Here is a 15,247-nt window from a genome sequence, read left to right on the forward strand (position 1 = left end):
TGTTTGCATTAGTTGACAGTAGAGGGCGCTAGTAAATCAAATCATAGTATCTGCTGAAATGACCCTCTTACAAAGAGAGTACTCTGTATCTATTGAAATATCAAATCAAAGTAACAACATTATCCACTACCGCAGTTAATTCTGATGTAATTATAATGTTAATAATTATTATAATCTGAAGCGCGGACTGAAGAAAATATACTGCCTCTTTAACGGAATCGCACGCCGCGTGGTCTGCGCATGCGCAGTAAGAGGGAGCAACAGCCCCCATGAAAAACAACAACAATCAGTACAGTAGGGCTGGGAAAAAGCGATGTGTCCGTGAAGATTAGCACTTCAGGTCCATATCACAGTACTGTGCCCCCCGACTGTTGTTATTTCTATCGGAGCTTTATATGTCGATGGTGCCGAGCTCATGAACCTGGCCAGTCAAAGCGGGGATGCTGGCGGAAGCCAGCTCCTCTTCGCCAACTTTAACCAGGACAACACGTAAGTCAGGGCCGGGGAGAGTGTCTGGGGATCTGATGGCCTGTGCTGTACTGCTAGCTAATGGTAGCTAGCCCACTGTGAACATGTCTGGACACTTACCTACTGACAGGGCTGGATATGAAAGATGCTAAAAGTTCTCTCAGACTATTGTAAGCTCGTCTAGCTGATAGCTACGTAAATAAAATGCTCCTGTGCGTTTTTATTTTACCCGTCACTAGCATAGCATTCTAGCTAACATGATGCATTGTGGTGCAACGCTAACTTTAGCCTCAATACACATGTAAGTTAGGTGTCATGTAACTTCCATGGTGGCTAAGGTTAAAATAGTCATGGATGTTGAACTGTCTGCTAATAAACACTTGTAATGCGTATATACCCATTTGGATGTGTTGGTCACAATGTATTTTTGACTTGAATTTTCCCATGACTGATCCCTAAAGCTGTTTTACTGTTGTTTGATCATCTGTAAAAGCGTCAAACAAGGTCACTATGCTTATTTTCCATACTTTACTTAAGCATGTAGATATTCCATTATCAGTCATTGAGGTTGGTTATGTTAAATTTACTTGTGACTGCTTTAGACCACAGAGGCCCGGTGTTATTGCAAAACAGCCACAGTCGTGTGACTGCTGTTGCAGTGTGACTGGTACTTCCAGTGACACGAAGGGAATTTAAATAGCTTGGGTATTCTTGGGTGTATTGAGGTGCACTGTATCTGTATTTGCCATTTATATAGGTTATATGTGTTGCCACACTTATTGATAAATGCTGGTTTTGTGTTTGTTCAATAGGTCTTTAGCAGTCGGAACAAAAACTGGTTATAAGTTCTTCTCGTTGTCCTCTGTGGACAAACTGGAGCAGATCTATGAATGTAGTAAGTGTTTTACAAGATCAGTTTTCCTTGCTTACATTTACTAATCCCTTGTGTATCTCATGAACAAAATAGTTGCAGTTTGTCCTGTATTAATATCACCACTCTCATACTGTTATGTTTATTGCATGCTTTTCAGGCAGGACACAATCACTATACCATTAGAGCACTACTGTACCTTAAATATTTTATAAACTGTATCAGCACTTCCCAGATTCATATGGGTCTTGCATTGATGTCAGTCTTCCTCTACATTATTAGATTGTTATATGTAGCATTTTGTTATGCTTTTAAGTGAATCAGCATGCAGTAAATTTGTACTATTTCACAATAACAATTGTTACAGCTGTTATGCCATAATGGACAGCAAAGCAACCAGTAAAAGATGCGTGTGAAGAATGTGTAGTGATGATTTATTTGAATGTGTGCACTCCTGCAGCGGACACAGAGGATGTGTGTATTGTTGAGCGGCTGTTCTCTAGCAGCCTCGTAGCCATTGTCAGTCTGAAAGCCCCCAGGAAGCTCAAAGTCTGTCACTTCAAGAAGGGAACTGAGATTTGCAACTACTCCTATTCCAACACCATACTGGCGGTCAAACTCAACAGACAGGTAAATACGATAGTATGACCTTAAATCTAGAATGCGCATATCATAGTCTCCATAATGTAGTGGAAGAGTAATTTGTGCTTGTGTAAACATTGCTAGTTGTACTGACACGCAGCACTTACTGATGTTTTCATTCTACTCTGTAGAGGCTGATTGTCTGTCTGGAAGAGTCACTTTACATCCACAACATCCGAGATATGAAAGTGCTGCACACTATCAGAGAAACTCCTCCCAACCCTTCAGGTGAGTTGTAAGAATGGCAGTTATTGGGTACATCCCAATTCCATTATTTAATTCCCTTTATAATGACCTATAAATCATTCCAGTCTACTGTTGTGAAGTACAGTTAAGTGTTGTGGGGTGAAATTTGTTTATTTCCTGGCAAAGTCACAGAGCATTCTCTCATTTTCTGAACTGCTTAATCCTCGAGAGGTTCGCAGGGGTGCCAGAGTCCATCCCAGCTGCCATCAGGCGAAGGTGGAGTACATAAGGCTGATGTACACAAAGTGACTCACTCTCACATTCACATAGGTAATTTAGATTGACCAATTAACATAGAGTCCCAGTTGGAATTGAACCATGGACCTTCTTGCTGTGAGACGGCAGTGCTAGTGACTGTACCACCATGTCACCCTTTTCAAAGGTTTATAAATGATTGAAATAATCTGAGGTGGGTCTCTATAGTGAGGGCCCTGCTTTGTCTTGGAGGTTAAATTGGTGAATAGAGTTCTGGGGGATGGTTTCAGGACTGACCCTTTGTCTTTCAGTTGTACTTTAATGCTCATTGAGACTGTTAGCCAGGCGCAAGTCGTTAGCACAGTAGGGGGCTATTGGCTTGTAGATGATAATCAGCCTGAGTTCTTTTCCACACTGAGGTGGAGTTACTATCTGAGATCTGGTGCTGGAGTTTCTCTGTCCAAACAGTCGCTTAGCATATTTCTTGTCCTTGTTAAACCTGTACTTTGTTTCACTGAAACTACCCCTGTGCCCACTACTGAATAATGCTTCTTTCTAACCTAACCTGTGAACCAGGTTTTGTCATTGTTATAATCCCACTTGTTTTTCTTTTTTGAAGTCCCCCACAAAAGGTTTGCCGAGCTTTAATTTCTGTATATATGAAGCAACCAGATGGATCATGACTGGGTCAGGGTGACCCAGTGCAGCTCAGGAGACAGTGTGAGAGGCACCGTATACTCTAATGTAACAGTGATCCAAAATATTGTCCTCTCTGATATTACTTTTATAAACATAAAGTCAGCAATGACTGTAACTAAGGAGTCAGGGCTGTTCCACTGCACACATAGTATGTGTACCTCCTACATCTGGGCCTCCAGTGGAATATTAACTCTGACCAGTATGGATGAAACTCACAAGGAGAATAGAAGAAATGATTGTGTGTAAAAACAGATACCTCCACCTTATTGTTTGGTGGATCTTGCATGAAGCACTGAACTGTAGACCTGGAAAGGTCTCTGTTTTTATTAAACTATAGCTGAGAGAAATATTCCAGGTCATAGTGTGCACTGTTAGAGATGCGTGAGTATGTACTGCACATTTGTCGCTCCTCTAGTGTTTCACCAGACTTTTCCACTAAATCCAGGGATCTGTGAGCAGCAGTGAGCCAGAATACACAAGACCATCACTCGTGGAAGTAGACTGTCATGCTCCTTTTTTTTGGACATTTGTTAATGATTAGATGGTACAGCCAATTAGACTAATCTGAAATCACATCACAGAACCACTGAAGTGTAATACAACAAACAACAAAAGAGGACCAGATCTGTCTGATATATTTGTCATACTTTTTGTAATCAGCATATTTTAAGCCTGAAAACAGTTATAAGAAATTCTTATCAAGTTTTATGTATTCATTATACAATAAACAGTCTAATTATAGAAACAAATAGAAAATAGAAAAGGTCTATGTGTATCCATTGTCTGAGCACTGAAGTATCTTGGCATAATGTGAGTAACTGATGTTTGCCCATAATTTTAATATAGAATACCATTTTTATTGCATGTGCAGAGGTTTGTCAAACTGTTGACACACTGTACTACCAACAGGAATAAGGGCTCTTAGTAATGAATTGAACAGTGTTTGTGTGTGCAAAGATAAACTCCAAACCATAACGTCACCTCAGATGGCTGACTGAAAGAAAGAATGTCTCATCTCTCCAAAAACAGATGCCTCCGTTCCATGTCTCCTCAGATCTTTTCCCTGTGTCTCTAGTGGTATACAGTATACTAAAATGCGGAGAAAAGGTGCAAGTGAAGAATGTACCTTTTGTATGAAGTAAATGTCCTCAGGTTTACAGGATTGTGGTTTCTCTCTTGTTTTTATTGCCAACAGTGAAGAGTGTTTTGTGTTTATTTTCAGTTTTGTTCCTTCTATTGCCCCAAAGGCTGAAAAAGTTTCCTCTACTTGAGTTACATCTATGGGATTTGTGAATCTAACTTAATCCCTGAACAAACACCCACTCATGCTGCCAGAACCATCATAAATACCAGAGTTTGATTGCTGCAGTTGCCCTGTGCACTTGATTCAAGCTCAGACTCTGCCGCTTCTATTGTGAACTGTAGTAGTCGTCTTTATTTGAAGTTCTTCCATTTAATTTTAGATTTTTGCTTATTTCTCCAGGACTGTGTGCCCTTTCCATCAGCAATGATAACTGTTACCTGGCGTACCCAGGCAGTGCTACGATAGGTGAAGTCCAAGTGTTCGACACAGTTAACCTGGTAGGAACTCATCTTTTCTTTAATTATACATTTTCTCAAGCCTTAATGAATCTTATTTAATACCTATCTTTTTGAAGTGTCACATCTCTAATTTGTTTGAATTTATATGACTTTGTTTCCAGCGAGCGGCTAATATGATTCCAGCTCACGACAGTCCTTTAGCGGCTCTAGCTTTTGATGCCAGCGGAACCAAACTGGCCACAGCATCAGAGAAGGTGGGACAGTAACGATGGCCGGTTGTTTATGAGGCAGTTTTGTTTCCACATAAGGAAATACTGGCCCAGATTTTTGCTTCCCCTTGAAGTGTTTTCATCCTGTCTGTTTACTTGTGTCTGTAACCTCCCCCAGGGTACGGTCATCCGTGTCTTCTCAATCCCAGAGGGACAGAAGCTTTTTGAGTTTCGACGAGGGGTTAAGAGGTACACCACTTGACTTTTGATGTTCTGGAATATCATTTATTTCACTTTACTTCATGAGTCTGTGTCTCTGTCCATGCCATTGCAATGTGTAAACCGTGTTGATAAGATAAGATAAGATAAGACTTTATTGATCCCACTGTGGGGATATTTCAGTGTTAACAGCAGCAAAATGCAAAGACCACATGCAGAAAAGGCAGGCAGAATCATGAAATACAAGAGATATCTGCTATTTCTATTACTTGTACTGTACATAAATCAATATTATTTACATATTTATATTATTGTTGATATCTGCTACCTTGTGTATGTCTGTTTTTGTACGTCTTTCCTCAGGTGTGTGAGCATCTGTTCACTGGCGTTCAGTATGGAAGGCCTTTACCTGTCGGCCTCCAGCAACACAGAAACAGTACATATCTTCAAATTAGAGACTCAGAAGGAGAAGTATGTGTGAGTATTACTCTGTCTTGTCCTTGCCATTTTCTGAAGCTGAAGTAGTTTTCTCTAAACTAAACATTACTCAATGACGGTCCTAACAATGCAGGAAAACGCAGTGTTCTGACACTCTGTGTTTGTGTGCCTGTAGGCCAGCGGAGGAGCCCACCACATGGGGTGGGTACCTTGGTAAGGTCTTGATGGCATCCACCACATACCTGCCTTCCCAGGTGACAGAAATGTTCACCCAGGGGCGAGCCTTCGCCACTGTGCGCCTGCCTTTCTGTGGACACAAGAACATCTGCGCCTTAGCTGTGTGAGTACACCGATATTTAATTTAATCATACCTTCTACATTTAGTCATACCTTCCACAATATTCGTCTAGATACAGACACTACACACCTGAACATCCCCGTTGGAAAAAGTCAAGTCAGACCTACAGCAGTGTGTATGTTGTGTAACAGCCTGTTCTCTGGACAGGATCTACACACAGACACAGGCCATGCAACCTCGTATTGATCCTCTTAGTCCATTAGCTTTAGCTAAATGCTTTTGATTAGCATTTGGTTCATATGGTTGATTAATGAATTGTTCAGTATATGCGATTTGTACAGGCTCATGAGCTTACATGAAGTTTGTGATAGGAGTCATTTTCTCTTCACATAAAATGAGCTCTATTGCTAAACTCATGACAGTCTTAGTTCCTCGAATCTATGGTAATGACCACAGTACGTATATTGGAAATAGAGATTTTGGATTGGATATTCTGCAAAAATATATCTGTTGACTCTAGTTTTTAATCTCACCAACCGATAGGCCATGGATTATTGTGAAGGCGCTTTGTCCGGCTTCATCGTCATCGTCTTTGTTAGCAATTTTTTCAAACATCTCCTTCTATGAAACCACTGGTCAGGCTCATTTCAAGTTTTATATGTAGTGTCCTTGGGACAATGTCTACAAAGTCTGTTCACAGTTTTGAGAAATTTTTACAATGTTTTGGAATATTACAAATTTGCCTTTGGGCCATATTTTTATGGCTTATAACACAGAAATTGTTTGAGATATCAATACAGTTATTATTGAGCACTGATAGGAAGTCATATATGGACTCTCATTTAATTTGCTGAGTTATCCTCCAGTGAATGTACCACCTGCTTCTGTTGGGAGATTGATCTGCATCAACACCACAGGACTGTATTGCTGCGTTTCCACTACGTGGAACCAGCTCGACTTGGCTCGGCTCGACTCAGTATTCCTGGGGACCGTTTCCGTTACAGGATACTACTGACTTTACAGTACCTGGACGTCATAGCGATGCTGTGTGTTATTTCTGTGTCATCTGTTCAGAGAGTTGCTGAAAACTCGCTCATTGCGTGTTGTCTCGTCTGAATTTTTACGTCGGCCGCCAAAGACTGAATCTCCTTGACCATGGTGTACTTTTGGGCTGTTATCATGTGGATTAATGTACCGCTATATTTACTGTCAACTTCCGCATCTGTTTTTTGTAAAATGGCAGGTCACAGAGACAACTGTCTGACCAATCAGTGGTCTGCAGTGTTATACGTTAAGTATCACTTGGAACCTCGGCGGAGGTGATACCAAAAAACTAGTACCGGGTACCAGATTCCAGGTCCTTTTTCGTAATGGAAACGCAAAAAGGCCGAGCCGAGTTGAGTCGACTCGAGCCAAGTCGAGCTGAGCCAGTACCACGCAGTGGAAACGCGGCATATAATAGTGGCAGAACCTGACAACCTCAAAAATTCAATTTGTTATTGATTCTTGATAGAACATATCGGTGAGATACGGGGACACTGGTCCTATTTTTCTGTTTCTCTTCTGTTCTTCTGCTGTGTAACAGTTGACTAACAGACAACCATCTCCCAGCACAAATCAGACACCAACACAGCCTTCATATTAGCATGTGTAAAACCATGTAAAGAAAATGACATTTTCATTTCATTTCATTTATTTGGATCTCCATTAGCTTTTGCTTAGCCTACCACTATTTTTCCTGGAGTCCACACCCAACACAATTGTCTTTACACTGCAATACACAAATTACCAAGAACACACACAAAAAAAAACAACACAAACAACTAAAAACCGTTCATCACAGTTACAAAACAAAAACAACATACATGTTATACAGGACCTAGTTCAATTAACAGTACCTCCCAAAAAGTAGTTTTTAGCGTACTTTGTAAATGGTCAGATATATTTCACAGTTATATATCAATGTAATGTCCATCAACTAAACATTAGCAGACACCGAGCATTGTTTTGCAAATGAATACTCTTTCAGTAATTCTTTAAATTTGTATTTGTTATTTTCTTGAATGATTCGTCCCGGTAGAGTGTTCCATATCACCATGGGTCTATGCGTCACAGCACTTTTCATTTTGTTTGTTTTCACTTCAGGTAGAGTAAATCTACCTTCTGTAGCATGCCTTGTGTTTTATAGATGTTCAGCGAATCTGAAGGACAGACGTTTATGTAATACCCTTGGCAGTTAAGTCATTGATATTTTCCAAATAAAAACAAGTAATGAGGCAAAGCACTTGTTCTTTACCTTTAACCAAGCAAGAAAGCTCATAGAGAGCTTTGACAGAATTATTGAACCAGGGTGATGTAGTTGTGAAAGGTGTCGTCTGCCTTCTTCTTTATTGATGCTGGTGGAGTCGAACTGCAGTCTCTTTTGAAGTTTTCCAAAAGAAAACACTGCTTTTAACTACAGTGTCTGTCTTCCCTTCATCACAGAATTGTCTTAGTTGAGTTATGAATTACTTTGAATTATCTTAACCTTATACACTTAGAGTATCTGGTGCACATTATAATGGTGTTTCAAAACACTTTTTGCCATCTAGTGTAAAATTTGGAAATTTCACTGTTTTAATAGTTTGTGTTTTGATACATGATTTATTCAATGTGTTTTGTAATTATCAGATTTTATTATGCCTGCTATATGTGTTTATTATATTTGTAATTATTCAACCACTTTGATGATTACATAAAATACAATATTAATGTTCAAGAGTTGTTAAAATCAATTTCTACAGAAAAAGCACATGTGGTTAATCATTTTCTCCACTGTTCAAAGAACTCACTGGTTACAGACAATATGTTATTTTGCATTTTAACCATCATTATTTTCTAATTTACTCTTGTTTGTTAATTAATGTTCATATTTACTTCCCTCTTTGCGTATGTGTGTAGTCTTAAATGTTAAAGTTGTTAGATACTGTACCTAAAGGTTTACTTACTATTTGCTGTACTTTTCTTTGGGCAGCCATATGATGATATGGCAGTGAGGTGCTGTTTAGTCCTGTAGTGGCTGACTTTGTGGTATTTATTAAAAGCAGTCTCGCTGTTGTTACTCATGCTGACTAAACAGTCTAATATGTCTATTTATAAAACACAACCCAGGATTTAGGCCAGAAGAGCTAATTTTTGCTTTAAAAGGGATTTAAGAACAGGGTTTCAGCCAGTACTTAAATACAGCATCCATGCAAACGGATTCAGTTTCTTTTCTTTTTTTTAACCCATGTCTCGTGTTGTAAATCAGGATTCAGAAGATTCCCAGGTTGTTGGTAGCAGCGGCTGACGGTTATCTGTATCTGTACAACCTGGACCCACAAGAGGGAGGGGAATGTACTCTTATGAAGCAGCACAGGTAAACACGCACGCACACACACACACACACACACACAGACAAACAGTGCATGTAAAACAGTGAAAAAGCAGTGTCAACTGACGTTCTACACAACCAGCAACATGATTTTTTTTTAACATATATTGAGGATCATTTTACTGAATCCCTGCTGTCTCTGTCCTCAGGTTAGATGGCAGTGCTGAACCACCCAATGAGATCCTTGAACAAGGGTCACATGACCGCCCACTTGTGGCTCAAACCTACAGTGCTGCAGTCACTAAAGGTATGGCACAAAGTACAAAGATCCTTTCAGGGTTTTTTTCCTCCTGGTTAGAATAATTTTGTGACATGTCATTTGAGTGGTCAAAACCATGCAATTTGGCACTTATTACAGAAAAAATAATGGTGTCATTCAATACAAACTCACCCATTGTTTTTATTTTATTATTATTATTACTAATAATAATAATGATATTCCTACTCCTAAAGTTCTGCTCTCAGTACTTTTTGAATCTTTATGTCAAATCAACAGTTTGTTTAGTCTAAGCCTCACCAAGTGTAATTTTTCACTAGATTGGGCAGAATTTTGCACTGAATATCCAAATTAATATTAAAAGCAGTATCTTATCAACCAGTCACATGGCAGATGCTTGAAGGATTTTGTCTATTTTCAAAAATAATAGTATTAATCAAGGAGTAATGTGGCACCTTTACTTTTCTATATATCACATAAAATTTCAAGGAAATGCTTACAACATACACAAAACAAGAATTTCCATACAGTACTGTGCAAAGTACTTAGCATTGTTGTTTTTGTATGACAACACATACGCATTAGTCACTCTGCAATAATATATGTACAACTGGAATATACAGCAAATAATTAAACGATACTAAAAGCAAAAATGCATTTGAAAAATGATCTGAATATTGTAGAAGTTATATGGGATCATCTGGACAGAGAAAAGCCATGTCAGCCTCTGGGACATTATGAAGGTGTGTAATGTAATATAACACAAGATTATTTCAGAAAACATCAGAATAGTCGACCCAAGAGAGATGAAGATTTCCTGAATCATAATGGAGGCCACACTGAATACTGACTTCACCTGCAGAAGTTGTTTAGTTTAGATTTTTTGTTCTTTTTTTGTGTGTGTGTTTCAATACTCTGAACAGGTTTCCTGAATATTTTGTTAGAAATAAGGACAAATGCCCATTACAACCCTGCAAAAACAATAAAGCTAAATGCTGCTTAAGACTTCTGCACACTTGTGTATATGTAAAGTTATATAATGATTATTGTTTTATTCCCTTGTCCTACTTGTACCCATATTGTCAGTCTGTACAATATTAACATAGTTCTATCTTGCTTCTCATGACAAGTTTTTGTGGTCCTGCATAAAAAAAAAACAAAAAACATCTCAACGCTAAAAAAACAAGCAATTTTTGCAGTGTATATTCCCAGAAGAAAGAAACCACTTCATTGCAGTAACATCCAGGCCAGTTAACTGCTGACAGAATGTGGACTAGAATCTAGAATAGAACAGAGTAGAGGTTTATTGCAGAACAAAAGTCGTACACTAACAAGATTTTGTTTACATCTCTGTAAAGTGCCCATGATAAAAAAGGTTATCTATATACAACGCTAAAGAGAAGGAACTGAGGGTAGTAAATAAGCAGTATGAATAGAAATGAAACATAAATATGACAAAATACAAAAATATGGCTATCGATACAAATATGTGCCATTAGTTCCAGTATAAATATGTGACATATATAGCAGTGTGGTGATAATTAGCATCCAGAGTAAGCATGTTATTCCTATGCAAGAGTTTGTGTTTTAATCCCTGATGTCTGAACTCATTGTTGTCTAGGTTACTGTGAAGAGCAGGGTGCGGTGGGAGGGGCGGGCCTAGAGGACGACCTCAACGACTTGCGCCTGGAGGAGGAGAACGAGCAGCCGCCACTCATCCTCGAAACTGACTGACCCGGAGGACGGCTGCACCCACCAATCAGAGGGCTCCTCTGGTGCTGCTACGAATATGTGACACAAGGGGGGGTAGAGGGCAGGATCAAAGATGGGGAGGAGCATTTCTAGATGCTCCAACGAGCCTGTCTTAACAGTTTGTACGTTTGTCTGTCCATATACATGTCCCCCCCTCCTCCCCCCCTTTCCCTGCTCCTGTTTATCCCTCAGTTTGGCCTGCGCGGGTCAAACTGAAGCTTTGCATGTACATGTGCCAACTGCGAAGAACATGCTCCAAATGTGAAAAAGCTGCGAGTGTGTGCGTGTAAGATGTTTGATTTAAAAAAAAAAAAAAAATGTAGCTGTGTCTTCACTTTAGACACACACACACACACACACACACACACACACACAGATGCAAGCACTGTGTAAAATGAAAGTGATTGTGTAAGTGCCTCTCTGCACCATTGTCATGCTTTCTTCTGTTTTGAGAGGGGAATCTCTTTGTATTGGCTTAATAAAATCTATCCTCAGTTGTCAGATCTTAATTGAAGGTGTGTATAATATTTTCTCTTTCTTTCCTCCATTTACTTGCTCCCACACTGTCCTGAAAGAAGTGTGGGGGTATCAAGTTTCCCCTCGGACTGATTTCTGAGAGGCATGAGGCGGAGGTGTTTGCGAATACGAGTGTGTGTTTGTGCTGAGACCTCATTTGTTTGCGTGTCTGTGTGCTGGGCATGTACATTAGCAAAACATTAAGTAATAATTAGCCTACACTTGTCATCCCCACCACCACCATCACCACCCTCCGCTCACTTATACCTCTGAAAACCTGAGGCTCAGCAGATCCTCCCGCCCCCCCTCCCCTTCCTCGACAGGCCTGCAGTCATTGGTTGATTTAACTCTGATGTTAATGACCTTTTTAAAATCTACATAACCAATCATAACCAATGATGTGTCATGCGTAAGAAAACATGCATGGTGTTGTTGACGTGGTACTGTGTCCATACATCTTAAGACATTTAAGTGGTGACCAGTGGAGGTCAGACAGGATATCAACAGACAGCCAGGAGGCGGGGTCTTGCTCTTCATTCTGCTGTATATTACTTATCACTACCATATTGTTGGGTCATGACCACAGTAGTGAGTGTCTGGCCGTTGAGTGAACTGTGGATTATAATTTCATCGACGTGGGGCTCGGGATGAGTCTCATCAGCTGGTCCAGAATGCTGCATGATTCCCCATGATCCTTTTGGTGTGTGTGAAGCCGCTAAAATGAGGATTATCTGTGGGATTTCGGAGTGTCAGGCATTTTCTAATGATTTTGTATAAAATGTGAAACATTCATCTGATTCTAAAATGAAAATAAATTCCATGTTGATGTATCACATAGGTGCCTTTCGTTCTTGTCGCACTGATGCATCTCTCAAAATGGGGGAAACAAATGTATGTAATAATTACTGCTGCAGCAAATAGAAAATGTTTGTTTTCTGGCAACACTTTACTATAACTCCCTACTTAGAGTTTAGTTCTGCCTTATTGACTTGTGAAAATTATGTAAAGGTTGAATGAATGAATATAAAATCTGCTAGATGGCATAAAGCATCATATTTTACAACATCTGACAGATTTTTGTAGGAGATATTTTGATATGCCGCCCGTTTTGTAAAGTCTGAAAAATTTATAGTGTATCATAACATGGTTGTTAGCAGAGATTATTATTTTAGTAATATTATTACAAGCTGCTATAACTCCTTCAGGTCCCCATTAGTGCAGTAAAGGTGGATAACAGAAAGTATCAATAGTGAAGCACAGCACTAATATAAATTTTCATAGAATAAATTATAGAAATAGAAATTATTTTGTAAAAGATCTCAATCTCAATGGGACTATCAGCTTAAATAAAGGTTTAATAAAGTAAAAAAAAAAAAAAAATCAATACTTAAAATATTCTAACATCAGTGTGAGACAATGTACCAGCTGTTAGATTATGTTTATAAATGCTAAACTGAATGACTACTGTTTCACTGTACATGTGTCTTTGACACTTTTGGAGTTTTCTTACATTCATCTCCTGAAGGGAGAAGGTTCCAGTGTTTTCACCTAAAATCTGCATGTGGGACATTACAAAATGTAAGGCTAATGAGGATTAAGAATGCAGACTAAAAAATGTGATGGTGAAATCTGTAGCCAAATAGTTGAAGAGTCAATAATGTAAGGGAGCATCTAGTGCAGGGGTGTCAAACTCATTCAGCCCAATGTGATCTCCAGTGGGCCGAACCAGTAAAATAATAACAGTGAAAAAAGTAAAATTATATCGTGATCAGGTTTACTTCTACAAAGTTTCCTTACAAATCTAAATAACATGAACAACTTGAATTGTCATAAGAAAAACAAGTGCAATTTTAACAATATTCTGCCTCGTTTTTATCAGTTTATCATTTAGACATGTGCATTACAATCACAAAGCATTTAGTAACAGGCAGAATATTGGTAAAATTGCATTTACTTTTCTTAAGATGTTTCGGTTTCTTCATATTTGTTCAGGTTATTCACATTTTTTGTAAAAGTATAGTTTGGTAATGCAAACATTTTCATGTAATTTTACTTTTTTACACCAAAAAAACACAACAAAGAAAATTTGGGGTTGTCATTATTTATAGGTTATTATAATATTTTACTGGTCTGACCCACTTGAAATCTAATTGGACTGTATGTGTCTGTACGTGGAACCTGAAATAAAATGATTTTGACACCACTGATTGTTAATATCTTCAGTGTAATTTTTTACATTTCACAAATTCATCCCGTGGCCCAGATTGGACCCTTTGGCGGGCTGGATTTGGCCCCTGGGCTGCATGTTTGACACCTGTGATCTACAGTAGTACATAGCTTGATATCTGGTGTAAAATGTCATCATTATGTCTCTTTGAGTAAGGGCCAAAAACATATTTTGTGCGGACATGGTGACCTTGACCTTTGGCCACTAAATTCTAATCAGTCCATCCTTGAGGTTAATGTTTCTGCTAAATTTTCAGAAATTATCTAAAGACATTGTGTCTGACTGATGGACCAATAGACAGACCTTCTCACGGAGATGGAGCACAATTAAAACTTAACACTGATGGTTTTTTAATGACAGAGAAAGGAATTTCACCACACAAAATATATATGGATTAGCAAATTATTAATAAAGAACATTTACTGTCTCATCTGTAAGTTCTGATTGTAAATACATGTCAAATGCATTAAAGTGTCTCTTCTATTTGTTTAATATGAGTATACTTATACCAACATCACTATGTGAATAAATGTCACTGGGTCATTTTGATTAGAGAGCCTCGGTTCCCAGAGAGATGGTGTCATTTTCTCAATCGTTAATTCTTGCTGTGGAGCTTCCCAGTGGATTTATTCATCCCTGGAGTTAATTGTGATATAATTAGGGTTCAGCTGTAGACACACATGTATAAACGAAGCAGAAGTGTGCATGAACGGTGAAGATTTTTGTCAATTGTGACCCATTTTCAACAAATTCTTCCATTCACATACAGTACAGTACCTGTTAATACATACAATAACAAGACAGTGTCACTTGCTTAGAGTTTATTTAGACATCGCAACTAACTCCACACACTTTTAATATGCAGAATGAGCGACACACACAGGTGGGCTCTCTGTCGTTGACGTGAGAACGCAGCTCCTCCCACTCTTCTCACCAGAGCGAAGATGTTTATCTGAGATGATGCAAGACTCACGCACATTCAGAAGAAACACATCCAACAGACTCTCTTACACATACTGAGAAACAATACACAGGGTTTCTGCAGGTTCTTAAAAATCTGAATTTTAGGCCTTAAAATAACATCAAAAGTCACATGTAACTTTGGCAGGACTTGAAAAGCCATTGCATTAGATGCTTGGTTAAAAGAAGATGAAAATAATAAATCTGACCAAATAAATGCTTAAATTAGGAGGGAGATTTGGGTAAAAAAGGCACTAGAGTTGAATGAGAAGTCATAAAAATATAAGGGTGCTTCTATGAAACTGGGTTTATTTTGGTACCTGGAACTTTGCCAGC

At 38.8% G+C, this 15,247-nt stretch overlaps 1 protein-coding gene across 1 annotated transcript; it reads left to right on the forward strand.

Moving 5' to 3' along the window:
- The first annotated feature begins 257 nt into the window (after window positions 1-257).
- wipi2 (WD repeat domain, phosphoinositide interacting 2) lies at window positions 258-12,557 on the forward strand. The gene is made up of 12 exons (XM_030141699.1): window positions 258-489; window positions 1,281-1,363; window positions 1,800-1,969; window positions 2,113-2,209; window positions 4,605-4,702; window positions 4,825-4,917; window positions 5,051-5,121; window positions 5,455-5,568; window positions 5,705-5,869; window positions 9,117-9,224; window positions 9,389-9,486; window positions 11,078-12,557. The coding sequence occupies exons 1-12, from the start codon at window positions 416-418 to the stop codon at window positions 11,188-11,190; spliced, it is 1,284 nt and encodes a 427-aa protein (XP_029997559.1). The 5' UTR covers window positions 258-415; the 3' UTR covers window positions 11,191-12,557.
- Window positions 12,558-15,247: the final 2,690 nt, after the last annotated feature.

The sequence above is a fragment of the Sphaeramia orbicularis genome, chromosome 8 (assembly GCF_902148855.1).
Source record: "Sphaeramia orbicularis chromosome 8, fSphaOr1.1, whole genome shotgun sequence".
Taxonomy (NCBI): domain Eukaryota; kingdom Metazoa; phylum Chordata; class Actinopteri; order Kurtiformes; family Apogonidae; genus Sphaeramia; species Sphaeramia orbicularis.

Excerpts from the sequence above, each read along its gene's own strand:
- wipi2 (XM_030141699.1), top strand. The coding sequence starts at position 416 with ATGAACCTGGCCAGTCAAAGCGGGGATGCTGGCGGAAGCCAGCTCCTC. Across the intron at positions 490-1,280 it reads AACTTTAACCAGGACAACAC|GTCTTTAGCAGTCGGAACAA; the intron begins GTAAGTCAGGGC and ends TTTGTTCAATAG. Across the intron at positions 9,487-11,077 it reads CAGTGCTGCAGTCACTAAAG|GTTACTGTGAAGAGCAGGGT; the intron begins GTATGGCACAAA and ends ATTGTTGTCTAG.